Source organism: Candoia aspera, chromosome 8 (genome assembly GCF_035149785.1).
Source record: "Candoia aspera isolate rCanAsp1 chromosome 8, rCanAsp1.hap2, whole genome shotgun sequence".
NCBI lineage: Eukaryota > Metazoa > Chordata > Lepidosauria > Squamata > Boidae > Candoia > Candoia aspera.
This window is the reverse complement of record NC_086160.1, coordinates 56,190,707-56,218,540: the sequence shown is the minus strand read 5'-3', so window position 1 is coordinate 56,218,540 and position 27,834 is coordinate 56,190,707. Positions and strand designations below refer to the sequence as shown.

General features: G+C 38.9%; 1 protein-coding gene across 1 annotated transcript; it reads right to left on the bottom strand.

Moving 5' to 3' along the window:
• Positions 1-1,627: 1,627 nt before the first annotated feature.
• Positions 1,628-27,433, bottom strand: PPA2 (inorganic pyrophosphatase 2). Its single transcript, XM_063309853.1, has 12 exons — positions 27,162-27,433; positions 24,156-24,220; positions 22,580-22,624; positions 20,813-20,866; positions 19,324-19,443; positions 16,598-16,684; positions 15,816-15,942; positions 11,630-11,757; positions 10,132-10,217; positions 6,967-7,036; positions 3,796-3,835; positions 1,628-1,846 (listed from the first exon to the last, which is right to left on the bottom strand). Exons 1-12 carry the CDS (start codon positions 27,361-27,363, stop codon positions 1,818-1,820), a joined length of 1,053 nt encoding a protein of 350 aa, XP_063165923.1. The 5' UTR covers positions 27,364-27,433; the 3' UTR covers positions 1,628-1,817.
• Between the last annotated feature and the right edge of the window lie 401 nt (positions 27,434-27,834).

Sequence of the window (27,834 nt, the reverse complement as noted above, 5' to 3'; positions counted from 1 at the left end):
TTTGCTCCTGAGAATCCAACATTGTAGTCATTTCTTGGCTACCTAAATCAGTAATTAAAATGCTCTCATACATTCTTTTGGCATAAACAAATCAGTCTATATAAACTGGGGAAATAATCTGATTTTATGAATGCACTTAAACTATAAATTAATAAGAGTTTTGTGCAGGTCAGGTGACATACTGAGATCCTATCTTAAGCAGGGATGCTCTCTTGGCACCTACATGCCCAAAATTCCTCTTAAAACGTTCTGAATCAATAGGCCAAGTCTTAAATTCCATTCAGAAACAAAGCAGCAACAAAAATTGGTTGTTTATGATTAAGTAACTGAAACATTAGCTAGTATAAATAGTATAAAAAACGTCTTAGTTTAAGAAGCACTGTGAACTACAGTCACTTCACTACAGGACACTCAGGAAGTTGCGAAACTTTGAAGGCATTCCCAAGCAATAAACCAAATGTGAATGTGTTATCTGAACTGAGCTATATTATTTCATTAATTATGCTATTTGCACTATAGAGTGGGGCCATAGCTCCATTACCAAACATACTTTTCATGCAGAAAATCTCACTTAGCCTAAGTAAAGCTGGAAAATCTCTCACCTCCATATTGGGCTGTGTTAAGCCAATGGCCATGTCAATACATGGTGTTTCCCAAAAGAAGACAGGTTCCCAGGTCATTGGGTTCTTGAAGGTTCAGGGCAGCTTATTTTCTTCATTTTTGCAGCTGGTGTATGCAAAACTGTGTTCTGGGATTACTCATTGCATTAAGCTATAAAGTGGTTGTTAGGTATTGGCAGAGAATGAGTGATCCCAGACCTCCTGATTTGCTCCTGACTAAATAAGTCATGTCTTGGCATCCTGTAGGAACACCACATTCTTCTTTGTATATTTCTTTTCTTCAGCTTAGCTACTGAAGAACTAAGCTGAACTTTCTTCAACTTAGTTACTTAGTTCTTTCATCTTCATAAAACAAAAATACCACTGAACCATTTCTTCAAAACTTTTTCCTCTCCTGTTTGATTCTATAAATACTACCATGTGCAGAATACTAAGTTATTTGTCAATTTAATTGTTGATTTAGTATGGAACACATTTCATTCTCTCAACCTAGACCACCCAGCTTTAGTTGGGAAGAATACTTTCTTAGTGGCAAGGCCCTTTTTACAGTAAAATCCATAGTATAATCTCATGCAGACCTCAGTTGAACCTGAAATCTAATTAAGGATGTATTTTTGAACTTTAGCCTATGTAAACAAAACTCCACACAAACAGAATTGTGAAATGTTTAGTTATCTGTGTTTACTTTTCCTACTGTAACTATAAAACAACCCCTTTCATACTGGGCATTATCTAATAGCTCATAGGAAGCTTATTCCACTGATTAAGATTTCAGATGTTGCTTAATTCTCTCATACAAATCAGAAGGACTCTTAAGTTTTTATTAACACTTTGCATTATTCAACCAGCCAACTGTGCTTTATTCAATAAACCAGGATTAAGCAAACCTTTATTTATATTGGTATCCTGCAATTCCTATTCCTAGTCCAAAAGTCCAAGTGACCCAGAAAAGGTGTCCCTGTCAGCTGCTGAGTTGTGGCCATTTAATGACAGAGTGCAATTCAGAGGAAAATTGTAAAAATCCATTTTATTTACAGGACAGAAAATCTACAGTGCAGTGGAGTCCAGTCACTGGTGGCTTCAGTTGTGTATCTTAGTGAAGTGTGTGTGTGCATGCATGTGCAGGGTGGGGTGGAGGCACAGGGAAGACAGATGAAGTTGACAGTCTTGTAGCCTGATTTCAGTCAATGGTAGTTCTCACTCTCCAAGAAAATGCCATCTATCAACTAAAAGAGAAAAAATGATTATTAATCCCTATTATAAGAATTCAAAATCCAAATCACTGCTATTCTGTAGGAGAGAGGGTGATCTCATGTTGTTTTGTGTATCACTCTAAGCAACATGTATTACCACATACAGGTAGTCCTCGTTTAGCAACCACAATTGGGAGCGGTAACTCAGTCGTTAAGCGAAGTGGTTGCTAAGTGAAAATGCGACCGTGCTTATGATCTTACTTCACTTTTCCTTTGCTTTATAGACCTGCAAAGGCCATAAATGTAAGGATTGGTCATAAAGTTACCTTTTCATCACCACTGTAACTGTGAATAGTTGCTAAACCAGGCATTTAAAAAAGCTTTGGATCAGAACGTACATATAGTAGCATAAAAAGTCAGCAAGGTATTTTGAATGTTGTATGTGAAAAACAATCTGTTTTATATACTTTCTAGCTGCTTACTCAAGTAACAGGAAACAAGATCAAATTTGAGAACTATTCTTCTGCCTTAATATTTAACTAAAAAAAGGATCCAAGTTACATGGATACAGTATCTCATGTATATCTTCTGCCATAGTATTAAACTCCATCTTCTAAACTGCTCTTCCCCACCCCATTTCTGTACACATGACATGACACACTGCACGTGTCTAGTTGCTGATAACTGTCATTGTGAGGCACAGCTTTAAAGGCAAGTTATTTCCAACTGTAGCAGTATCAAAAATTGAATAGGAAGTGATGCTTCCAAACATGGGACTTGGTATCACTAGCCCAGTTTGATAGATCTATCTAACCAAATGCTGCTCATCCAGATTTCCCCAAGACAGCACTTTCCAGATGTGTGTTGGTAGCTGAAATTAAACACATCAGGATGGCATCTGGATGAAGATGAGTGGAAGCATTCAGTCTGAGGATCAGTGGTTCCTGTGCTGCAGACATTTAGCACATCTGACAGACAGGGTTACCCATCTGAAAAAGTAAATCCCATCAAAATCACTGAAGTTTATATTGTATGCATAGAAATATATTTATATTTATATTATATACACATACACACACACACACACACACACACACACACGCTTGATAACACAAAAAGAACCACATTACAAGGAGTTTGATTGTTTTAAAAGCCTGCAGGAAAATCATTTCTGAAACTTCAGTGAGTAAACATTCATTAGTTCTTGAAGAGAGAGCATTCCTGCAGCAAAACAATCTCTGAACATTTAACTAATTCCAACAAAGCTCTATTCAATAGGAAAAAAGTGAAGCACGGATCCTGTTAAATGCTAACCTTACTTATATTTATCATTCTATGATTATATGCATAATTGTTGAAAATATCACAATCAATAGGAATAAATAATAATCTCACCAAAAACTCCATGGGTGGGTGAGAATTCTAAAAACCCTCACCCTAACTAATCCTAATCTATCACTTGGGTAATTAAGAATGAAGAAAGGCAGACCACTTGCTGAGATCACAAATCCTAGGAAACACCTTTGGTTTTAAACATTTACACCCTATGCACACTAGAAAGTACATTCTACTGAGAGTGTCACTGAAATCACTGTGGTTTACTTCTGAATAAATATGCAATAAAATCGTATCTCACCTTTCCTCCAGTTGCTCAGGGCAATACACACAGCCCTCCCTTCTTCTACGTTTCTCTCAACCGCTCCGTGGGGTCGCTTTAGCTGAGAGATGGTCTGAGGTCAGAGAACTCGCATGGCCTGAGACAGACATGCACACAGGTTTCCAAACTCCAGCCCTTACTTCAGCTTCTACACCAGTGTGTCTCAACCCTGGCCACACATCTTAAAGTAGCCAAGGTTGAGAAACACTGTTCCACGTCATAGTACTCTATATAGCAATAAACTTGCTCAGTATGTCATCTAAACTCACTGCGTGTTATAAGCGCTTGTTAGGGCACCTTCAAACCATCTGAAAACAGCTCTCACCTTCTTTGGAAACAGAATCTTCTTCCACAAGTGGTGGAGCCTATGGAAAGGAAAACAATTATTTTGCAGAATGCATGGGGGCTGTACAAAATACAAAAAGAGAGGTGGTAATATAAAACTGGATACAGCTTGCAATCTAAAAAAGTCTGCAGACTAAAATTTGATAGAGCAAAGAGAAGAAAGGCAGGCTGATAAAAATACTACCACAATCAATTCACTTATATGTACTTGGCCTTAACTACAAAGGAACAAAGTGCTTCTGTGAAAGGCTTTATAGGGAACAGTTCGCAGGTGGATCTGAAAAATGGCATCATAAAAGTGATCCGGGGAGATGGAACCCTGCATCTGACACAGCAATGCAGAAAAGGCCATCTTTGGAGGAAGAGAGATCTCTACATAGCTGAAAGTGGGGAAACTAGACAAATTCATAGATGTAATTTCCAGGTGTATGTAGCAGGGAGCTACTTCTAACTACAGGTAGTTCTCGCTTAATGACCACAGTTGAGACCGGCATTTCAGTTACTAAGCAAAGTGGTCATTAAGCTAATCTGACCAAATTTTATGACCTTTTTTGCAGTGGTCATTGAGCAAATCACTGCGATCATTAAGCGAACCACGTGGTCATTAAGTGAATCATGCAGTTCCCCACTGATTTTGCTTGCCAGAAGCTGGACAGGAAGGTCGAAAATGGCAATCATGTGACCATGAGATGTCGCAATGGTCATAAATGTGAACCAGATGCCAAGCACCCAAATTGTGATCCTGTGACTGTGGGGACACTGTGACAGTCATAAGTGTGAGCACTGGTTGTAAGTTGGTTTTTTCAGCACTGTTGTAAGTCTGAACCATCGCTAAACAAATGGTCATTAAGTGAGGACTACCTGTAGCTCAGGTCCTTCTGGGATTTAAATTCATTTTTTGTTTGTTTCTTCAAATAACAATCTTTGAATGATATGAGAATCTGCTCCCTTTGAAGCTTTGTCTCACTTTCAGAAATATTATAGCTTAACGTAAGTAGCACAGAAGCCTATTTAGGCAGTAAAACAAACAAGCAAAACACCAGTTGCACATAGTTTGGAACCTGAATGTGTGGTTTGCAGTTTCTAGCACTGGATGGGCTCCTAAAGTTGAATACAGTTGTATCAGCCCTTCAAAAAGTTAGAAACTTGGCCCTGAAAAAAAATGAGCTTAAGCCATTTCAGAAAGCATTTCTGAGCTTGCATTATATTCTCTTGTGAAAAAGGTGAATGGAGGATAGATCATCAAGAACTATTTACAAAAAAAAGAAAGAAAAGAAAAAAGCGCAGGTCACATTGCTCTAGTTGCACAACTGAAGTGATTGAGTGTATCAAATGGATGTGTTAGTTCATTAATAGTTAAAAGGCAGCTTTTCTAAACAGCTGGGAATGTTTCTGAAAACTACTTAACCTTACTGATGCAATCCTTGCAGCGAGCAAAGCAACTTATAAATGGATCACCATTCGAAGCTTTAGAATAATAGCATATGTGTGGGAATGTTTTAGGATATAAGTAGGCATTTATATTTTTAGTTTTTCTTTCACTTTTAAATATAACAATGAATCTAACATTGTTGAGCACTAATTGAAAAAAGTGGGGGGAAAAACATGTTCTACATTGCACAGAAAAGGTTGTTAATGGTGGCTTCCGGTGGGAATGGTAGACTAAACGGCTGTGCCCGAGCTGACAACACGGTAACATTTTTTGGGCTCAGGCAGGTTTTCCTGAAGCCCAGAAACGTTCTCCAGATCAAGGAGAAGACCTGGAATCATCCCATCTGTCCTCCGGACAGCTGTTTGCAGCCAGAAGATCACAAACAGCATTTCGCGCTCAAATGGTAAGAGCAGCCAGGAGACCGGGACATCACCATTTCCAAGCTGCGCTGTAGCCTTAAAGGGACACTAAGACCGGCCACCTCATTTCTAAATCACCAATTTGTATTTTTTTAAAAGTTATGTACCCCAAGAGAGGCTTTCTACAGTGAGGAGAAGCTGGTTCTCTTGGTGCTTAATGTTATTTTTGGGATTACTTTTTTAAAAAAAATATTTTAAGTTTTGGATTTTGTTTTCCTTCCAAAGGAAATTCCAAAGATTGAGAGTAAACAATTGTCTTCCTGTTATTATTTTTGTACTAAATTTGAAGATATTAGCATTTTCCTACATATTGAATCTGCTGATTTGAACCTTCAGCTTTCTGTTCTCACTTTCCCTTGAGAACTGTCTGCTATCTCACTCTCACTTTATGTAAACACACTCTGGAACTCTTCCATATCTTCAGCTTTCACTGGTTAAGCTCCTAGGGGGTGTGATCTACTGCGTGAGACATGGAGGTTTTCACACAGATTCTTTCTGACTTCCACCAAGATTTTAAACAGATTTATTCTGACTTCTATCAAGCTTTTATGCAAGATATCCAGGACACTGTGGAAAATATGAGATCTAAAATGTGCCATCAGGATGGGGATGTGGTGGATGAAATTGAAGAATTTAAGAGCGATAGAAAGGTTTGTTTTTTACGACTGAGATTGTGATTTTTATTAAGATGCTGGATGAAGATTGGATAATGGAATTGCAGAAATCTAAGGGAGAGTGATCTGCAAGCCATAAGTAAAATTGATCTCCTGGTGGAATGCCGTGAAAAGAACCTGGAATCTTTGAGTGAGCAATTAGGCTGTTTGATTCTTTCAAGAGGAAAGCTCTCTGCACATTGTGGGGATATGTAACGCTTTGGTTTATTCTGAAGTGGGATAAGGGTTGAAGAATGTTCATTTGGTTTGCTTTAAGGATTTGATTGATGCTATTTGCCTTTAAAGATTTGGATTTACTGTTTTGAACTGGCTTTGTTTTTTGGGCTTATTAAAATTGGGATTATTAAAATTGTTGTACTATTAAGTATAATAGCAGACAACATGTGCTTTTTAATTTGATTTTTATTATAGTAGACAGAAATAATAATATCTGTTTCCTTCTCTTCCACACCTACCTCAGCCTGCAAGACCATGAGAATCCTGTATCTGCTATTTAATTTTTAAGCTACCAATTTGGATTATAACAGCATTAACTATTAATTGCCTGTGCATTCAGTGACCAACATTAAAAAGGGGGCTTGAGGGTGAAAATATATATATATATATATATATAAAAATTCCCTTACAGATCGCACAATAGTTTGGATGTCTTCTTCATTGCAGCAATATGGGCTGGTGCCTACCAGAAGGTTGGTGCTGAAAAGAGAATGCAATTATTAAGAATTGAAGAGAGGGAAAAACAGCTGTTATTCAGAGCACAGATAAGGAAAGAACAAAATAAGCTGGTTCTAGCTCCATTCTACATGCACAGAACAGAACAGCTCTCCAGGGTTTGAGATATTTTCTCCCATTTAACATAGAAAGGTTATGGATTGAACTGGATGACCTCTGCACATACATTTGTGGTTGACACAGTCTCTTATCAAAAACCAAGCAGAAGAACAAAACAGAACTTGATGCTCAAGTGAAAAATCACATAAATTCAAAAGTAGGCAGCTGGAGGTCTTTCAGATGTTTCGGATAACAGCCCAAGAACATGGCTGGTTGGAGCCAACACCAGGGTTGCCAATTCGTGTACTGCATCAAGCCCCAGGCAAGAGGCAACTCTGATCTGAAATGGCACTCTATTGTTACTGCCACAAACCACCATTACATTGTCTGATGTGCACATACTGTGCTTGCACATTCCAAAATCTGATCTGTCCTGCCCTTCCCCCTCCCCCCAGATCTTCACTTTCTATCTGAAAAATCATAATTAGGAGAATCTTCACTTTCTTGCAATGGTTTTGAATAAAGTCACAAGTCCAAACCGATTCTATGCATACTATTCAAAAGTAAGCACAATAAAAATTTAATATAATGAACCAGTGGGCAAGAAGAGAGGTCCATTTATCTTGAACATCTGCTAAATCCAAAACGTTCTTTTGTGCATGCGTGAGAAACCAGCCTGCTGTAATGCACAAGCTGAGGGTGCCCTTATGTATTCTTTGTCACCTTTTAGTGCTGCATTAGAAGCTGGACAGCTGCAGGAAGCACAGCCTGATCCCTTCTTTTCTTCACCAAGCTCCCCTCTTCCCACTGCTACCACCAACAGTGTCATAGCACAATATATCCCACTGCTGCCATCAATCTTCCTGCTGACCCTTGTGAGACTAGGCTGAAGCTGCCATAACTAAAGATGAAGCAGGCATGTAAGCAGAGAGGACAAAAAGCCAGGAATATTGTCTAAAACATCCCTTCAGGGAGGTAGATAAGAAGGAAGCAAGTCGTTATGGAAACAAAGGAAAAATGTCACCTGAACCAGACAAAGGAAGTTGGGCCTGAGCACATGGAAACCCCTACCCCAATCCCATCAACAGCTACCAGGCTTGTAAATTAACAAGGCAAGAGTAGCTGCCAGTCGCAGGAATCAACAAAGCAAGGACTTTAGGGGATAAAAGGGATCCCAGAGCCCGCCCACTCCTTGAGTCGTTTTTGGATCCAGACTTGGCAGCTTCCGTCCCTCTAGCTAGTGCCTAGCAGCCTAGCTGGATGTGGGTAAGTGTGGATGCGTGTGTGTGTGTGCATGTGAGAAGAGCAAATGTACCTTGCAACCAGTAAAGTTTTGCTGTTACTTTAAATTCACTGGGTCTCCGTGTATTTCAAAGACCTGTTGTGCCTCAGTGTTCGGTTGGAAGAGATTTGTACACATCCCTAATTATTCCTGGCCGTTGACCAGGGCTGTGTGTCTTGTCTGCTCAAGCTGCACCTATCTGGAAAACCCAGGTAGAAAGCAAGGGGGGCTGACAAGATCCATGTGCCTCAACAGGCTGTGTGCGTATGAGTGACCATAAGCCAAACATGGGAGCAGCCTGTGTAACACCCTCCCAATTCCCAATCTTACCAACTCCTTCCCATAAACTTCAGTTAAACTTTGATTTTAATGAACTTTGTCTACTATTCTGGAGGGATCTTTAGACTCATCATTTGTCTGTTACATCCAAAGACCATTAAATGGAAGTCCAAATGGAGGTTTTACTGTACAATTGATTTTAACCAGACTTATTGCCAGGTAAGTGTGTAAACAGCAGTTTACAATGCAATTTTATAAACAGTACCTACTTTGTTCAATAATCAAAAGCTTGGACTAAGCTTCTCTGAATGAACACCATGCTGAGATCTGGCTTCCAATTCTTGGAAGGTTTTCAAATCAAGGATAACACTTCTTAGCTAACCTAGTAGTTGTAAGATTTCTCCTTCCCGCTCTTCTCTTCTTCTCCCCCCCCCCTCCATTATACAGATCTTTACAGCCTCCCTGGCTACTTGTACCTCCTAAGCTGAAAACTTTTATCCCTAATGCCCTCTTCTTGGCATTTTAATTGAAGCATGGGCAAATACTTTGGGAGGATTGTACAGTAAGAACAAGCCATTCCTAAATACCTTGGTTATGAGGCAGCTGGCAGGTAAAAAATGCAAATGCTTCCCAGCTGTGCCTTTCTTCCTTGGAGACCTATGAGAACGGGGCTGTTCCCTTTACTCTTACCTTTTCCAAGTGAACTGAGTAACTTCCGTGATTTCTTACTACCCCATCTGGAATGAAGAAAGCTAACAAAACCAAGACACTTTCCAGAAAATTTAAGGTTATCTTGAATTCCTGTGAGAAAACTATAATCAAATAATTAGAGCCAATACATTTGGGAATGGCTTAATTACTAAGTAATCTGCAGGGCTCGTTCCGAGAGAACAAAAAAAGGGTAACCCCATAAAGGTGGTATTTCTTTATGATAAGTGATGCAACTGTCATTATAAAAGCCATCCAGTGCAATTTAGTATTACGGGTAGTCCTCGTTTAACAACCACTCGTTCAGCAACCATTCAAAGTTATGATGGCACTGAAGGAGACTTACAACTGGTCCTCATAGTGGCAGCTGTTGCAGCATCCCTGCAGTCACATGATCGCAATTTGAGCACTTGGCAACCGGCTTGCAATTACGATGTTGCAGCGCTCACAGTCACGTGGTCACCATTTGCAACCTTCACTGCTGGCTTCCAACAAGCAAAGTCAACGGGGAAGTCAGCAGGAGATCACAAATGGCAATCATGTGATGTCGCGCCTAATGACTGCACAGGGTTTGCTTAATGACAGCAACCAGAACTGCCACAACTGCTGTCCTAAGTTGGCATGGTCATGTAGCATTGCCCTTTATGACCATGTCACTTAGCAACAGAGTTGCTGGTTCCAATTATTGTCATTAAATGGGGACTATCTGTAATTTAAATTGGATTTTGACCAAACAATGATAGATACATACCATTTTATGGCTCCTCTATCAGCCTTCTTGTGAATCAAAGCTTTCCAGCATTCATGGGTGGATTTAATGATTTCAAAAGCAAATGCCTGTTTAAAAAACATTGAGAGGAGAAGAGGAGAGAAAAAAAGACGTCTTGAAAAGAACACTTGCTAGGTATTACAACTGCCAAAAATGTAAAAAGATAACTTTGGGAACACTCAAGATAAAGATTACATGTCCAAAGGGAACTCATCCCTGTTTTTTGTTTTATTTTTAAAGTTAATACCTACTTGACCTCCAAACTTCAAAGTTTTCAGACATCAGCAACTGGCATCTAGTGATCTAGTGATACAAAGCATCACTAGATACAAAGAAATGGGGAGGGGGAATTTCAGTAATGACAATGTATATTTCATAACAACAGAACATATTAAGATGGGCTCATGTAAATCAGTGGGGACTACACTTTATCTGGGAAAAAAGTAACCCTGTTTAGTTTTTCCAGATTTGGAAAAACTGCTGAAACACAAACTCATGAATTCTGTTCTTGCCTTGGCTCTGTTTGAAGCAAGACTGTTCAGCATATGCTGAAGTTAAAAATGTCAGCTCTTTTGGTAATAATCCTCCCCAAATCTTGGAAAGTAAGGTCACAGAAGAGCCAGAAAAATGTAGCTAGAGCAGGAGGTTTTTTTTCCAAAGGATTCAGGACAAGGGATAGTTGGAAGCAGTCAAGAACACTGTTTTCCTTAAGGACAAACTTGCAAGAAAAGCCACAGAGGACATATTCATTAGGAACTATCTGGAGAGTTCCCCCTACCCTCAAACTCACTTGTATTGAAATTGTACTGTAAATTGGACATCACCAGCCTTTTCTTGGGCAATCTTAGAAAATTACTGCCACTGGGGAGGGATGCTATTTCCCATTATTTTCTAAATGTCCTTTTTAAGTCAGAAGCTAAAACTCTACTCCCAGCCAGCCAATATCTGAAGATGTTTCTTCATGGGTTGATCTTGGCCTTTTTAAGAATCTTTTCAGGGTCTTTTAAGAAGAGAATGGAAGTGTTTAACTTCCGAAGGCCTTGTACTCTGATTTTTATGGGTTTTTTTTAAAGTAAAAAATAGTACTGCTGAAATTGGATAATTTTGCCACTGAATAACCCCAATGAGATCTCAGATGCTACAAGGGCTGCTTGCAGATTACAAGTTGCCCATCCCTGTTTTAAATAAAGTTGATAATCCTTTACAGGAGACTAGGTTCATATTTGATAGGGCTATCAGAGCTGCACTTCAAAAAAATCTAGATAATGAAAACGTGGGATGCTGTTATTTGACAAAAGAACAACTTTGTTTGTACCTTCATGAAATTTTGAACTGAAGGAAAATAAAATATGCAATTATGAAATGTCTTGGCGATATTGGTTTCCTTGATTGGGATCCTGTAGGATTTTACAGAGCATTAGTCCAGAGAATACACTCTTCAGAAAGTAAGTTTATCATCTTTAAGTAACCAATGCCTCACCTTGTCTTTAAACGTGCCATTAAAAGCAAACTGATTTTCTGGCTTTCCATCTGGGACTTTATATCGTCTGAACCAGTCAACTGTAGCTTCAAGGTAACCTGGGAAGAACTTCCTGACATCATCAATATCTGCAATAAGTTAGAAAAAGCATGCATAAAAATCAATGTTAAATACCAACTTCTTCCAAATCCACTATTCTAAATATATATATATATATATATTCCAATATGGCAATAAATCTGTCATAAATATTTCAATGACTAAGTGCATGAAAACCCAAGTGAATGGGTTACAGATTAATCCTCTGCTTACACAGAGTTTTACATACAGAAATACCATGCAAACATGTTGTATATAATTCAGCAACTGTTGAATGCATTAAGTTTATACTGGATTATAAAAACAATCATACAGACTGTTAATACAAACTAAAGATAGATTGGATGAAGCAGACTGGAAAATTTGATTACCTGGCTATCAGTTAAATGCCTTGTAATGCAAATACTTTCTTACAAAAATTAGTTTTCTAAAATGGTGTTGGGAGGCACAACCACTTATTTTTGTCTCACTGGCAAGGGATTTGAGCAGCACCAGAACAGCTAATACTGTTCCAGCATCTAAAAATAATCTATTGTTGCAACATAGAAGACAACAAGTAGGTTCTTGCATGTTTTCAGCCATGGTCCTTGGAATGGTCTGAGCTAACCATGGTCTGTTGCATAAAGAAAGTGTATTAAGCAATAAATCACAATGGTTCATATAACACACTGAGCTTAAGTATATTTTAGCATGTTAATCCAGTTAATGATACTGGACTAACATGCTAAAATCTCTCCAACCAAAAGAATCAATACAAATCTGCACTATGCATTCTTCATAATACAAGAAATCACTCAGAATCCCCAGAGCTGTATGCACACACTGAAAGCTTTGGTTGCTTCCAAGCTCCCAAGGACCCGTGCAAAAGTTGCCTTCAAATCAATTGTAGATATGACAGGAGGGGTAAATTATTAAGGTCATGAGTAATCCTTATTTCAAATCAAAATTAGGGTTTGTCCTCATCATACCTAGTTCCTTATCCTACTTTTTGGCATACAGGCCTAGCATTTACCTAAAGGCCAAGTGTCGCCCTCAACCCTCCCAAAATTCACTATGGAATTTTCATGAATCTCCCTGTCTACCATGCATATGAACTATACACACACTTCTATGTGAAGAAGTAATACAGAGTGCAAAGTAATGGGGATGCTGGATAGGTTTTTCAGCTGAAAAATGGTAACATTTCTCAAAAGGGAAGTCAATTATAATGCCTCATTTATGACATCTGTTTCAGTCTACTTCTAAATAACATGAGGGAATATGTACCCTTCCAGGAATATCACAATATCCTCTTGCACATTTTTTATGGGGAAAAAAATGATCATTGGATTTGTGGCAGGCTAAGTCTTAGAATCTTCCTGGGAAGGATTTTGCATCATCACACAGGGATGGGCAACCTGCCGTTTTGATCAAAAGCCCCCCACAAGATCAGAACGTTTACAAGATGGTTCGTCTCATAATTATCCATTTCACAAAAGACACTGTTGTGCATAAAGGGAAAGGTAAGTGCGCACACACAGGACAGGCCCACAGAAATAGAGAGTTAACAAGAGAAATGCAGCAAACCAATCAACTTTGGACTCTGCCCTACCCAGTGCTGATTTCTGGTTTTCTCACCATTTGTAATCACCCACAGTGATTATGTCCCCCCAAAATTGCAGTCTGCAACAACAAAGTCTCCTAAGACATTTAGCACTATATCGTCATGTACTGTATCTCCAGAATCCCCTTTTCCATCCTCTAGATAAAGAGGATGTTTTAGATTCTCCTACCACTTGGACTTTTATACTTTTTTACTCTTATTTATATTTATTATTAGAGTAATTTTATATTTGTATATTTTATTTTTATTGTATGGTTGTTGTTTTAATCAATTATTGTAAACTGCCCAGAGTCCCCCAATGGGAGGAGATGGGCAGGGACAAAGTGAGTGAGTGAGTGAGTGAGTGAGTGAGTGAGTGAGTGAGTGAGTGAGTGAGTAAATAAATAAATAAATAAATAAATAAATAAATAAATAAATAAATTCTAGACAAATTTCCAGAATTCTCAATCAGCATGACCCATGGTATCCATGCTGTGACTCAAAAGCAGTCACTATGCCTTTTAGGTGGGTTACCATGGTCCTGTTGATGCACTGAAATTTCCTTCTGCATAAGCATATTAAACCCTGAGGAATGATGAACTGAGTGAGTTGATTCAATAGCACTGAGTTGTGGCACTAATAGCACAAAATTTCAGGCTATCTCAGAAGGTCTCAACAAACACAATGGGTTTTTAACACATTACTACTGTTGAGAAGATATTTGTAATCTGTCTCATAAGTAATCTGCACGACCACCCTGCTTCCCTTCCCCTCCTCAGCCCAATTTAAATTCTACATCAGTTGAGTAACTCCATGCATCTGATAAAGTGAGCTGTAGTTCACAAAAGCTTCTTTTTTTTTTTTAGTAAAAATTGTTAGTCCTCTTGATCTTTGGCTTCCCTCTCTATGAAATCCTTTACAAACCAACTATGCTTTTACAAATGAGTCAGAAAGCCCAGCTTGGAAAAAAATTGGATATGGCTAGTATGCAATTAGTTTTAATGTAAAAAGCACCTTTCTTCGACTGTAGTAAAAATGCTTTTTTTACAGGATCAGTGGTATATTATTTCAAATTCTGAGAAATTATTTTGGTCAAAAGAATTAACACAAAGGGTCTTGGAAAGCCCTACAATTAAAAATACATTTATTCCAATTTAGCCACCACTTATTAGTTACCATAATGATGTTTTTTATAATACATTAGGCTTTGCTTGCACAAATATAGTTTTGAATATGGAGATAGAGTACAGCTGTTTAAAAGGTTGCATTTTTCATTAAGTTCAAGTACATAATCATGTATTTCCAAGTGACTACTCTGTTTTTGTATTGTGCTTGTTATTTTTATTTCTTGAAATATTAGTTAAGTGAATGTGATTTGTTTTACTTCTATTGTTCTATACACAAACACATGTCTGCCATGTCTTTTAACTCTACAGTATTCTGTGCACTGTATAAACTTAAAATAAAATCAATCCAGAAGAATTCTAAGTATATGCCAGTATACCCCATATAGCTATGAAAATGGAGTCAACAACTGCAGGTTATATATAAATGGTAAAAAACTACAGCAAGTAGCTGAATTTATTTAACTGGACTTGGATATCTTCAAGCCTGCCTTCTTCTAATTGTCACTTCCTGTCTGATCAGATCAGGGAGAAAAGGGTCTCTTCAGGGGGAAGGGAAGGGAATGTCATCTTCGGGGACATCAGAAGTGATCCTCTTGGGGGAGAGAAAACCCCAAAATGTCAAGCTGTCCAAATATCCAGGGGAAAAAATGGACCTCCTTAACAACACATTTCTCCCTTTCCACTATGGTATAATATGGTTTATTTTTGGCTTAGTGTCCTCTATGAATCCATCCACTATAGCTTAACATTATGCGTTAACTAGGCCACTATGACTAGTTCAACAAACCACAGTTAAACACTCTGGTTTAGCACAGCATATGACCCAGGCCTAAGAGAAGCAACTAATTCAGGTCACTGAATGGATGAAGCCACATTGGAATCATTCCAGCTGTACCTGTAACTCAGTCAAAACCAATGTTCTTTCTCTGCACCATTCCCAACACCACACCTAGAAGTGATACTGCATCCCTATTTTGCCCTTCTGTAAAAACCCTGGGATAACTGAGTGCGATGCTGAGCAGACTAAGGACACATGCTTGGAGGAACACCTACAACAACAGGATAACAGCATGGCATATATCGGAAGAATCATACAATTAAAAGATCAGTAACAATATTCAAATGCCTTCAGATGTAGCAAAGCAACTCACACCTAATCCATCCAGCAAAACTCATCCAATTTTGGAATTATTTTCCTGTAACACTCCTGTAGGAAACCTTAGACAGTGTAGCTTTGTGGTAAGCTGAGATCATTTAGTTAGCAATCTTTAGCACCCTGCAGAGTGCCATATCATAAAACCCCTAAGGGAAGAAACCACGACAGTTGAAAGATTGGGTTTGTAAACCAGACAAAATGGATTATTTAAACAATGCTTACCATGGACTTCCTGAGCATGTGGGTCATCCACACCAATAGCTATGACCTTCCAGTCAGTTTCCCCTTGATCAATAAGACCGAGAAGCCCAAGGGCCTTCACCTTAACAACCTCACCAAGTGTACGAACCTTAAAACATAGAAGAAACAATTTGTTTGTTTCCTATGATGCTATTTAAGATTGAAAGTCAGCTGGAACAGAATTGAGAACTGGTTGAGATAGGATGGGGAACAAAAGGAGAAGAGGAAGAAAATTCTGGACAGAAACATGGTTGGCTAACACCTTAAAGGAGAGCATTCTGATATCAAATGCAACATTTTCATTACAGGTGGCACTTTTCTAAAATAACACTGTACCAAGATTTTATATTTCAGTTGAATCATAGGAATAAAGGCTAAAGCTGCCATTCCCAGGCTAGAGAAGGTCATTATGTAAACATATCTCAACTGCCTCAAGCTACCATAGACCCACCAAACAGCCAGGCATTTAAACCCTAAGGAATACATAGAAGCTGCTTACTCTTTGCACTGTAGTGGACAATCAAGTGAGCAATCAATCAATTTGAGGCTTCATTCTTGACTGCAATATTCTAATCTAGCCAAGTTGTTTCGAAGAGTTCTCCTGTCAAGTTTAGCTGAGCAATGAACTAAGGATTAAGTGTCTGGAGACCTGTGCCCAGTTGTGAAGCCAGATAACCAGCAACTTTCCTAGGCAAACTTCAACCATGTTAGGAAACAAATGGCTGAAACAATTAAAATATGCTTCTGCAGAAATTCAGACAGACCTGGGTACCAATTTCACAGACATCAATGGGATCATTGTCACCACAGCATCCTGTATTATCATCTGTATGCCTGGGATCTTCCCACGTCTGTAGGGAGGGGAAAAAAATGGAAAGAAATGCTATAATTTAAAGTTAGTTATTATTGCTTTGTTGATTGGTACAAATGATTGAAATTCTGAGAAGGGAGGGCCAGGCTGTTTATGTGTGCTACATGAGTAACTATGATTTCCACTGAAAAATGATATACCACTGTAACCAGGTTATGCAAGAGTAGAACCCCTGTGGCCTCCAGATGTTTCTGAACTACTATTCCTAGCATAACTGAACAATGGCCAAATTATTACTTTAAAAATAATAAAAAAAGAAAACAAACCAACAAGGCAGAACTACTCACTTGCTATTTCAGTCATCTTTTAAAAAAGAATGGGTGTTCCACCAGGCATTTGTTAAGAGCTGGTTTAAGGAAGGGAATTCCAGCTTGAGCTTGACAGAAATATAGTCAGGAAATACCTACTGAGGCTGAGTTAAGTACACATTTTCATGGCCCAATGGTCTAAACCAGGGTTTCTCAACCAGGGTTCTGTGGAACACGAGGGTTCCGTGGGAGGTAACTAGGGGTTACCTGGGAGATCATGATTTATTTTAAAAAATTATTTCAAATTCAGGTACTTTAAAGAGGTAAGTTTCATTCTTTTTTTAGTTTAAGAACACTTCTACCTATTACCTTTTACAAATCTACAGAAGCGTAAAGTCCGAGATTACTGGGGAAGGACAAATGTTTTCCTATCTATAGAAGTGGGGTGGGGGGGAGGAAGACCTGAGCTGATAGAGACCATCAGTCTGACATCAATATCTGGAAAAGTGAGAGCAGATCGTAAAGTGACTGATCTGTAAACATTCTGAAAATGTTTACCAAATGATTCCCAAAGTCAGATTTCAGATTTGTCAAGAACTAAACTTGTCAAACAAACCTCAGGCCACTTTTTGATCAGGTAATCTCCTCAGAAGTTTGTGGGAATTCTGGGGACATAATATGTCTTCATTCAACAAAGCATGATACAAAGTACCCCGGGACATTCTGAGTTAAGTAGGAGCTTAAGTTAAGTATGAGCTGAATAGGATGACAGTTGGGGAACTGGCTTCAAAATCATATTTGAACAGCCCTCATTGAATTGGAAAGAAATACTGAGTGTGGTGCTCTGGGATCTGAATACATTTTTATTAATGACTTAGATGAAGAGGTGGAGGAAATGTTTAAGAAATCTACAGAAGATTCATAGCTGCATGGGACAGTCAGTATCCTTGAAGTAAAAAAGAAAATTCAAAGAAAATTCAAACTAATCTTGATAGATTAGAATAATGGGCTTAAAATTAGAGAATGAAACTTAAGAGAGACAAATACAACATACTTCATTTAGAAACAAAAAATCCAATGCATATAGTAAAGGATGGTGAATACCTGGCTTGGCAAAAGTAGTTGTGAAAAAAAATGGAATAGTAGTTGATACAAATTGAGCATGATCCAGCAATGTAATACAACTGCAAAAACAACTACAGTAGAGTATAGTTTCCACTTGCAGAAAAGAACTAGTTTTGTTTTGTTTTTAATTGGTCCAACACCACCTCATGTGTCAGTACTGGGCATAATGTTTTTTTTTAAAAAAAATCAGAAAAACTGGAACAAATTCAAAAAACAGCAATGAGAATGATCGGGGAAATTAAGTCTTATGAGAAGAGTCTAATGGAACTGGGTATGCCTATATTTGAGAAAAGACAAGAAGGGGAGTAGCACTCTTCAAATACTTGAATGGGTGTCTGTAAGGTTGTCAGCCAGAGGACTGAGGCCAAAGGGTAGGAAAATGGATAACAGACTTAAGTTACAGGAAGGCAGATTTCAGTTAAATATTATGAAAACTTTTCTAACAGTAAACAGTTTACCAAATGAAATGCTGAGCTCTCCTCTCCTGGATCTGATCAACCAGAGACAGGACACGCATCTATCAGGAACATTTTAATCTGGTTTCCTGCACTGACCAGGAAATTGGACTTGATGGTCCTTATGGATCCTTAGAACTCTATGCTACTATAAGTTGTATTTCAAAAGCATCTAGAAGGTCACAGATTCCATGTTTCCAGTATAGTAGTTGGAGCAGCCTTCACCAAATCTTGGCATCTTCTGGATCCACCAGGACTACAATTCCCAGAATGTGGCACTATTTCGGAAATCTGAGAATGGCAGATCCCATGCATCTGGAAAAGGTGCCAACACTGAGGGCCTATCAACTTTCAGATTCAAATCCCCATTCAATCTCAAATTATTGTGACACTCTAATAATAAAATTAGGAGTGAAACTCAAGAAGGCTAAAGAACCCAGAAGAAATCATTTCCCTTTTCACTCTTTCCTATCTGCCTATACTATAAATATATATTGTAAAAAATACTCTGGACTGAACCTAGTAAATACCCAAAGTTCTCTTTTCCCGTCTTAATAATGAGAGAGCAGCACACTGAAAAATATGCTCCACTTTTCCAATTCTATTTAAAATGCAGTGTTGTAGAACATCCTCCCATTCGCATTACCCAACTTATAACTATACCAACATCAATATTTTCCTTACAACTATACTGCACTCTTAAAATACATAGGATATATGAAGGGACATAACTTAGAAAGAAGCAGGGGAAAATCATAATTTTCATAGATGAAGAAATCCCAGAACATTACCTGAGGGAAGGCCCCATAGTTCCAAATGTATCCTTTATGGGGGAAAATGTTTGCCACATATCGCAGCTGGCCTTCCTTTACATCTTGCTTAATAGGATTCAATGATTCCTTGGTGGCAATCTGAGTGTAGTATGAAACAGAGTGGAGAAAAATTGGGGGAGGTTATGAATAAATGACTCAATTATTTCCAGACTGAATAACTCAACACAGTTCATTTTTTTTATTTCAATTTATAATTTACCTCATTTCTAAAAGTAGAAAAACAGAACACTTAAAACATGTTCGTAACATGGGGAAAAAAATCCATGGATCTGAACATGGGAATTTCTGATTATTCAAGTCTCCATTTACATTAAAGTAGAAAGCTAAAGAGAGCTTTGGGCTGAGATTTGGAAGAAGACTCACTGAGCATGAGGAGCAAGAAATAACAATACTGCAGACTTTTAATTCCTAAGTTGTGGGGAGCACTCAGACAGTGAGATACTGGCTGGGAACGGCCACTTCCCGGTGGAACTGGAAATCACTGGCAAACTGTATCATTAATATTAAGGTTCATAATTTTTCATAGGTTGGGTAGGAAGTAGTACTCAGTATCAGTTACCACTCCATGATATTTGCAGCCATTTGATTAGAAAGCAAGAGGTTTATTTTGAGCTTCCATTCTTCTCTGTGGTAGGGCACTGGAAATATTTTAAGTTTTGTTCCACTGGAACACAGCCTACTCAAAATATCCTGACAAAATATTTTGAGTGGGATTGGTTGTTCCATGCTCAGAACAAAACTTTTTTTTCCACTTTGTGCACAGGAATAATAAAGATACCATACAGTTTCTCAAGTCCCACTGAACAGCACATGTGATGCCACTACTCACAAGAGACATGAGGGGAATTTGAAAGATATCTTCCATTTGTGTGTTCAGTATAAAGAAGAGGAGCAGAACCAAACACCTCAAGGAAATTCCCAACATGTACAGTATGTCTCCAGTGCAGAGGAAGAAGCAATAGCATGAAGTTTTCCCTTTCAAACATCCAATAGTCAGATCTGCAGAACATGCCATGCAAGCACAGGGTGCAAATGTAGAGGGTGTCATTCACACACTCGTATGGTTGCTTTCCAAGTCCAAACACCATAGTTTATGAGAACTTCCAAGAAGACATTTGGACGACACCAGTTTCAAAAAGGAAAACATCTGATACCTGGAAGACACTATGACTGGTTGGCTGCTCATACGGGCAGGTCCGCAACTAGGGGCTGTGTCACCCGGGGCAAACATGGATTCTGCGTCCCCCCCTCCCCATTCAGTGTATAAATATTATTTTGTCATTTTGGCGCCCCCCCCCCCCAGCGTGGCACCCGGGGCACATGCCACGCTTGCCCCCCCCCAGTTGTGGCCCTGCATATGGGCAGCAAATACAACATTTTGTTGCAACGTTCACTCCCATTATTTGCAAGCCACTTTACAACTTCTAGAGTAGGTTTTTCAAATTACCTCCATTTTAGCATTTGTCCAACGAGGTACTTCTACAATCATATTAAATACAACCTAGCAAGAAAAAAAAGGAAAGCAAAATTTAGAAAACACCAAAAACAGGTTAGCAAATATAATATATTACCAAGCAAAGTCTACTTTTCCCCTTCAGACCTAGAGAAGAGAAACTATCAGCTCCATTTGTTTCTCTCTGTGTGTGTATGAAAACACAGAAACAAGGTTACTCTGTACAAAGCCATAATGTATTTTGTCATATTTTGACTTACTATGAAGCCAATCACTGTTCGAAGCCAATCAAGATTTATGGCTTAACATATTGGAGGAAATCAACCAAATATAAATGTATTCCATAACCTATAGCCAAACATGGCTTAGCATATTGTATAACTTATTCAGTATCAAAGTAGGAGAATACTATCTACACTATGAAAATACCATCTACACTATGAAAATCCCAACGATTTAATTTTCCATTTGTACCTGATGGTAAATAGTTTTATGCTACCATCTATTTCCAGTATTCCCAAAAGAAAAACTTAGGATTATAAATAAATTAAGGCAGTGATAAGCATAAGCAATTAACTTGTTGCAGGAATAATTGTGTCAGGAAACCAAAAATGTCCACTAAAAACTTTCCCTAAAGAGAGCTGGGCAATGAACCTCATAAAACTGACCAAGGAGCACCTCACTCAAATCTTGAGAGCCAGTCTGGTGTAGTGGTTAAGGCATCAGGCTAGAAACCGGGAGACTGTGAGTTCTAGTCCCGCCTTAGGCGCAAAGCCAGCTTGGGCCAGTTACTCTCTCTCAGCCCTAGGAAGGAGGCAATGGCAAACCACTTCTGAAAAACCTTGCCAAGAAAACTGCAAGGACTTGTCCAGGCAGCCTCCAAGAGTCGGACACAATTGAACAGATTAAAAAAAAAACCTTACAAAAGCCAGTCTTCATCAACTGAATCAAATCTTAGATTGCAGGGCGGAGGGGCACAACTGCCAAAGAGAAAAACTTAGTTATCCTTAGGTGGATATTCCCTCCATGTAGTTTATATATTAAAGGCTCTACAGTATTGTATTATATAAAATCCAGGGTTCAATAAGAGACAACAGTGCATGGTTTCATGGACTTTATACTTCTGAATAATTCAGCTATTAATCTTTTTATGAAAACAAATACTAATAGCAAAAGAGGGCCATCAAACCAGACTGGGTGTGATAAACAAATATACAGCTCCTCAATGTGGATTAAACACAGTGTCACCACCAATCACCCTGGCAGCAAATTAGAGCTCTTGCTCCCAATGTATTGATGGCAGGATGAATACTCTTAGCATTCCATTTCCAAAGAAAAAGAAGCAAAGTGTGGGCAGAGAAGGTTGTTCTTCATTTCTGCAACAAAGTGCCCAAGAGATCTCTTCTATTAAGCTAGAGAAGCCACGATTATTCTTTACAACACTGCCAAAGTGGTTCCAGAATTTTATAAAATGATTTATCATAACTGCTTGTATACTGTCTACTTCCATTGATCCAAGGTAGTGTACAACAGTTAACAATCACAAAATAAAATCACAAAGTTCTGTCATCACCATAAGCCATGTAACTTTCCATTAAAGTTATAACGCCACCAAATTAAAGATAGAAGGAAGACTCCACACTTGTAAGTTACAGAATATAAAAGCTCAGTTTTGATAAAATCATCATCATCATCTAAATTCCCTTCAAACAAATCACATACAAGATTGTAAATAATCTAAAAAAGAGTCTGCAGTCGCACCTCATTTCCATTATTCTTTGATCTTTTTGCAGGAATCTCCTTATCCTATACAAGAAGAAAAATCAATATAGAAACAGTACTCATTCAAAAATAAGCAGTTGTAAAATAAGATACTAAGTGAAAAAATAGTTATATCAAAAATTACCAAATGCAAACCATGAAAAATTAAGACTGGAATTAAATTAAGTCACAGTGACTGGATTTACACATGACATCAGGCTATGAACCATGGTTTGTAATTCCCAGTGCCTGCATTTCTACTTAGCCAAACCAAGGAAGTTACACTTACATTTTAGTGCTGTATGTGTAAAACCAGCTTCTAATTTGAGACTCTGCTTCTTTAAACCCAGCTGAATTCATTTTCCAAACAAACACATTGAAATCTTATTCACACATAACACTAAACCATGGTACAGAGTATTTTTTCTTCTCTTATCATAACACATGAGTCCATCCATTATGGTTCAGTATTATGCGCTAAGCAAACCTTTGTGGCTTGTTCAACAAACCATTGTTAAAAATCCTGACAGCATCATATATGAACCAGGGTTCAATAAAAGATACAGCTGGAAATATGTACACTTTTCTCAGTCTATGAGTGCAGCAAACAGAAAGACATCTAGTCTCTTCAAGGTAGTTCCTAATGTGGCTTTGGATCTAAAATTACAGCTGAATTAGAAATGTTTTGGTTTATGATAGAACTAGGAAGCTGCTTTTTTTCATCAGAGATGGGAGCAATATTACAAAGTTAGTGTGACATTGCAAACACAATTAAGTATATCTGATTGCTCTGCAACAGCATAGGATCTACCGGTGGGGCCCTGTACTGGCCTCCTGATTTTGGAAACATACCCAAATAACAGAAGATTACATAGAATTTGCTGTCCTATTCCCCAAACTGAGTTATCTTTTCAGCAACTTAGATGGGGGCACAAAATTTATTGAAAGCTGATTGGGTTTGCACAGGCCAAGTAAAGCAGTATCAAAACTTGCTCCCTTTTTGCCTCGATAACAGACTTACGCAGGCAAAGTGGGGAACTAAGTTTGAAATGAGCCTGGAGAAACTGTGACTGGCAGATGGCTTCCTGCCAGCTGATAAATCCTGGCATGGTTCATTGTCTAATAGTAAACCCATAGTCTTCACAATGGCTGCAGAAGCACATGTGTTAGTGAAGTCAGCATTACTGAACTTGTTAAGATAAATTGCCTTTCCTCCAGTATTTTGATTACAGTACTCCAAATTTTTAGCTTTTCAAAACTGAAACATTTCATTGGATGGTAGAAGCAAAAGGAAAGATAACCAATTTGCCTGTGATGCTGATAAAAGCCAATGTCCTGACACAGGATCAAGACGTACACACTTGATTTCTGACTTTTATAAATTTGAGAACAGATTTCAGAACCCAATTTTGCAGTATAATGGCCTAAGTGAATGATATCAAACTTTAATTAAAATTAAAAACTATATGGCTGTAGTAATTGAAAACTAGAAGTCCAGAAATTGATCCACACCTGCTTTTTGGTGCTGAAAAGAGTCAGTACTTCAACAAAAACGGTATCTTTCATATTTAATTACCTCATTTGGTCCAGCAAACAGAGGGATGTCATGGAATGGGGAAATGTATTTTCCCTTTGAGTTTTCTGCAAGAAGAAGTAAAAAGTTATATGCAAACAGAGAAAAAAGCAAACATTTCAGCTGCTTTCATCTTAAAATAATTTGTAGCATATAACTATTGAATCTATTTGTTTAGCTAAAATATATATATTGGTCATGTATAGACAATCACTACCTCGTTGAATTACACAAGATAAGCTTGAGTCTTCTACCCATACTCCTTGCAGAAACAAATCAGGAGATCTTTAATTTACCAAGGTTTCTTGTCTTGCCTAGAAGAGCAAACTAGAGCTACAGGCTTAGGGACAGGACTGGTGCTAAACTAAAATTCGATCACCAACTCTGTACTAATCTGTAATTCTGGCAACACAATTTTAGGATTTAATGACACCACCCATATTATCAGAGTAATATTAAGTTCTTCAGCCTCTGATATGGCACATGCCACCATCTAACAGCAAACTTGCACTTGCACTGGATAAATGATTATGCCAAATTAAAACATGGACACAAATCTGACATAAGAAATTGCAAAAAAACAGTGGAGGAAAGTCTCAACTCATTGAGATGTTCTGGATGTCTTTGCAATAGCATACAGAACCACAGTAACCAGCCATATTTTAGTTTAGCAAAACTAAACTAAACTAACTGTGCTTTCAAAATAGTAAGTGTGGGATAGAAAATAAAATTAAAATAAAATAAAATACTTTCATCTTACCATAATATTTCTTTTACTGTAGTTTTGTTTCACAATATAATATACTCTCAGACTTTTCCTTTTATATGGCCAAACACTATAGTATGCTTAAATGCAGACTGATTAGCCTTGTTTTTAAAAGTCATCTAGATATTCAGATGAAACCATTAGCAAATCCAAACTGGTCTTTTATCATCCTTACAAAATTTAAAGTGAGGAATGGATAGTGAGGCAACATGAGAAGTTTGGTCTAGTGGTTTAAGGTGCTGGGCTAGAAACCAGGAGACTGTGAGTTCTAGTCCCTCCTGAGGCATGAAAGCCGGCTGGGTGACCTTGGGCCAATCCCTCTCTCAGCCCAACTCACCTCACAGGGTTGCTGTTGTGGGGAAAATAGGAGGAGGAAGGAGTATTAGGTATGTTCACCGCCTTGAGTTATTTATGAAAATAATAAAGGCAGGCTAGAAAATAAATAAAAATAACCCTGATCAATAATTCTCTGATTCCCTAAATTGGTTTGGAAGGATCACTTCCTAATCTGGGTTGACTGATAAATTAAAACTCTCCCAGCCATTAGGAATTCAACCACACAATAATTTCATTAGAAACTGAGTGAATACTTCACCTTAAATCATGTTTTAACCTTGATTGCTACCACATTTTGCATTCAATAAAGCTAGGGCTTAAAAATAATTTATGAATTTATATGCCACCATCATATGACTACTGGCGGTTCACTCGTTATGCTAATGCATGACATAGCTGTAACAAGACAAAACAGTAACTCATGGAAACTGAACCATGATTTATCAAATTAACCCCAGTGCTCACAGAGTCCCTAAACAATACAACCCCCTGGGCCATAATATATCTAACCATGTTTTTAGCTTAGTCTGTTATGCATATCCAATTATTCTAACTATTCCATTGTTTATCCAATGGAAATCACATAAAATTTTGGCTGTGCTTACAAGTCACCCTGACCTGTAACTAGCCAACCACATTTGGGTCTCGCTGTTGGAGTGCTCTGAAAAGTGATTTAACTTGGAAAGCCACATTAAATATATAAGTATCAAATCAAAATCAAAATTTGATTTGATATAAGTATCAAATCAAATATCTTTATTATGGTCTTTGACCTTTACAATAGAAGAAGGAAAATAATTTAGTCCAACAGTTTATGAGGAAAAAAAGGAAAACAATAAAACAGTGAAACAATGTATCTAATTAAAAGTTTTGTGCAATTGTGTAACTTTATAAAAATATTTAGCCACCTGGTGAGTGAGCAGAGTCAGCATCCCTTGAAAAGAAACAAACATAAAATCTACCAGTATGACCCTCAAATTTAGCAATGACTGGGGAGATCAAAGCACGTCTTGGGCATCATAAAAAGGACACAGTATGAGGACATGGGCGAGAGCTGAGTATGTCAAATGACACAGGCTCTAAATATAACTCATGGATCAAGCCAAGTTCTAAAGTGCTGCACCATCCATATTACCAGAGACAAAGCATTTCCACCAGCTTCTCTTTCCATCCACTCTATATCCCGCAAGGATGCGCCAGCCATCTCTTTGGCTTCAGGACACAGTAGAGAGAATGCAATAAAGCTCAGCTCTGTACAACTTGAACTCGGCTACGTTCCCATAAAAATCCACATTTATAATCAGTTAAGGGAATCTTTGCAAGTGCAACCGCTGCTGCAGAACACATGTCAGCCTTAGCTCGACCAAACCTTATGTACTGTGTACATAAATATGAGCCTTCACTGGGCCAAAAAACCCGCACCCTAAATTGTTATGGCTGCCGCATAGGAAATCCGACATGTGAGAAGCCAGCTCACGGGGACACGGAGAAACTAATGTGGGATTTGATCTTTTAATTCCAGGCAAGGACTCAGCTTAACCTGGAGAGCTATTCCTCCCCACCCACGTAGAAGACCAAACACACACTCGAAGACCTTTATTACTGGTATCACTGAAACCAGACGACGGCCCAAATTAGCCACGCCTCTAAACAAGACGAGCGAAGTCTCTCAAACTTCGCTCAATTTCTGCAAGGCACGTGCTTATATTACAAAGACCAACAAAGGGAAAGGCCCGCCTTCAAGCCCCCTTTTGATGAACTTCATTGGACAGAGAGGAGGCGGGTCCACGGCCTTCACTGGTACGCCATCAAAGGGCGTCATTAGGGGGAGGAAACCCTCCGGCCGCGTTCCAAAGGAATCCCAGAGTCTCCGCCGCGACGCTTCTGGCCCTCCGGCAGCCACTTACTGAAATAGAGACGGAAGTTGGCTGAATGCAGGCGCCCCCTCTGCTCCGTGCCGTACTGAGCCATGAAGCCGCCGTACCGGCGGCAGCTCAGCAGCCAGGGCTGCAGAAGCCGCGCGGGTGCCCTTCTCCCGCCGGAAACGCTGCCCTCCTGGGCAGCCCAAGACAGCCGCAGGAGCCAACCGAAAGCGACGTCCGCACGCATGCTTCTGCTCTCAGCTGCTGCGGGCACTGTAGTCCCTCCTCCGGCGCGGCGGGTGGAGTTCGAGCATGCCCAGCAACTCCCCTGGAGTTGCCGATGCGCGGTTTACTTTCTGATCAGGCCAGAAAAACTGGGCAGACGTTCAAGGAGGGCAGAGTTGGAGGCATTGCAAACCGACGGGAAGGGAAGGAGGAGGCACGATCACAATATTCGGCGGGAAAAGGTTGGCGACATCTGCGCCTTTCGTAGGTGCAGGAACTTCGGTCTCTCTCAACTCGCTGGCCTAGAGTTCGTGCAGGCCTCGTGAAGCCACAAAGGAGTCAGCCTTGGCGCTCTCATGCTGTGTTGGGGTGTCCTGGCCCCGCAGTCAAAAGCTGCAGACGAAAAAAAAAACATGCGGGAGAGCTGGCACCCCTAAACACCTTCGCTTGGAAGGCATTTCCCACACTAATGCAAGAATTTATCTTTTGAGAA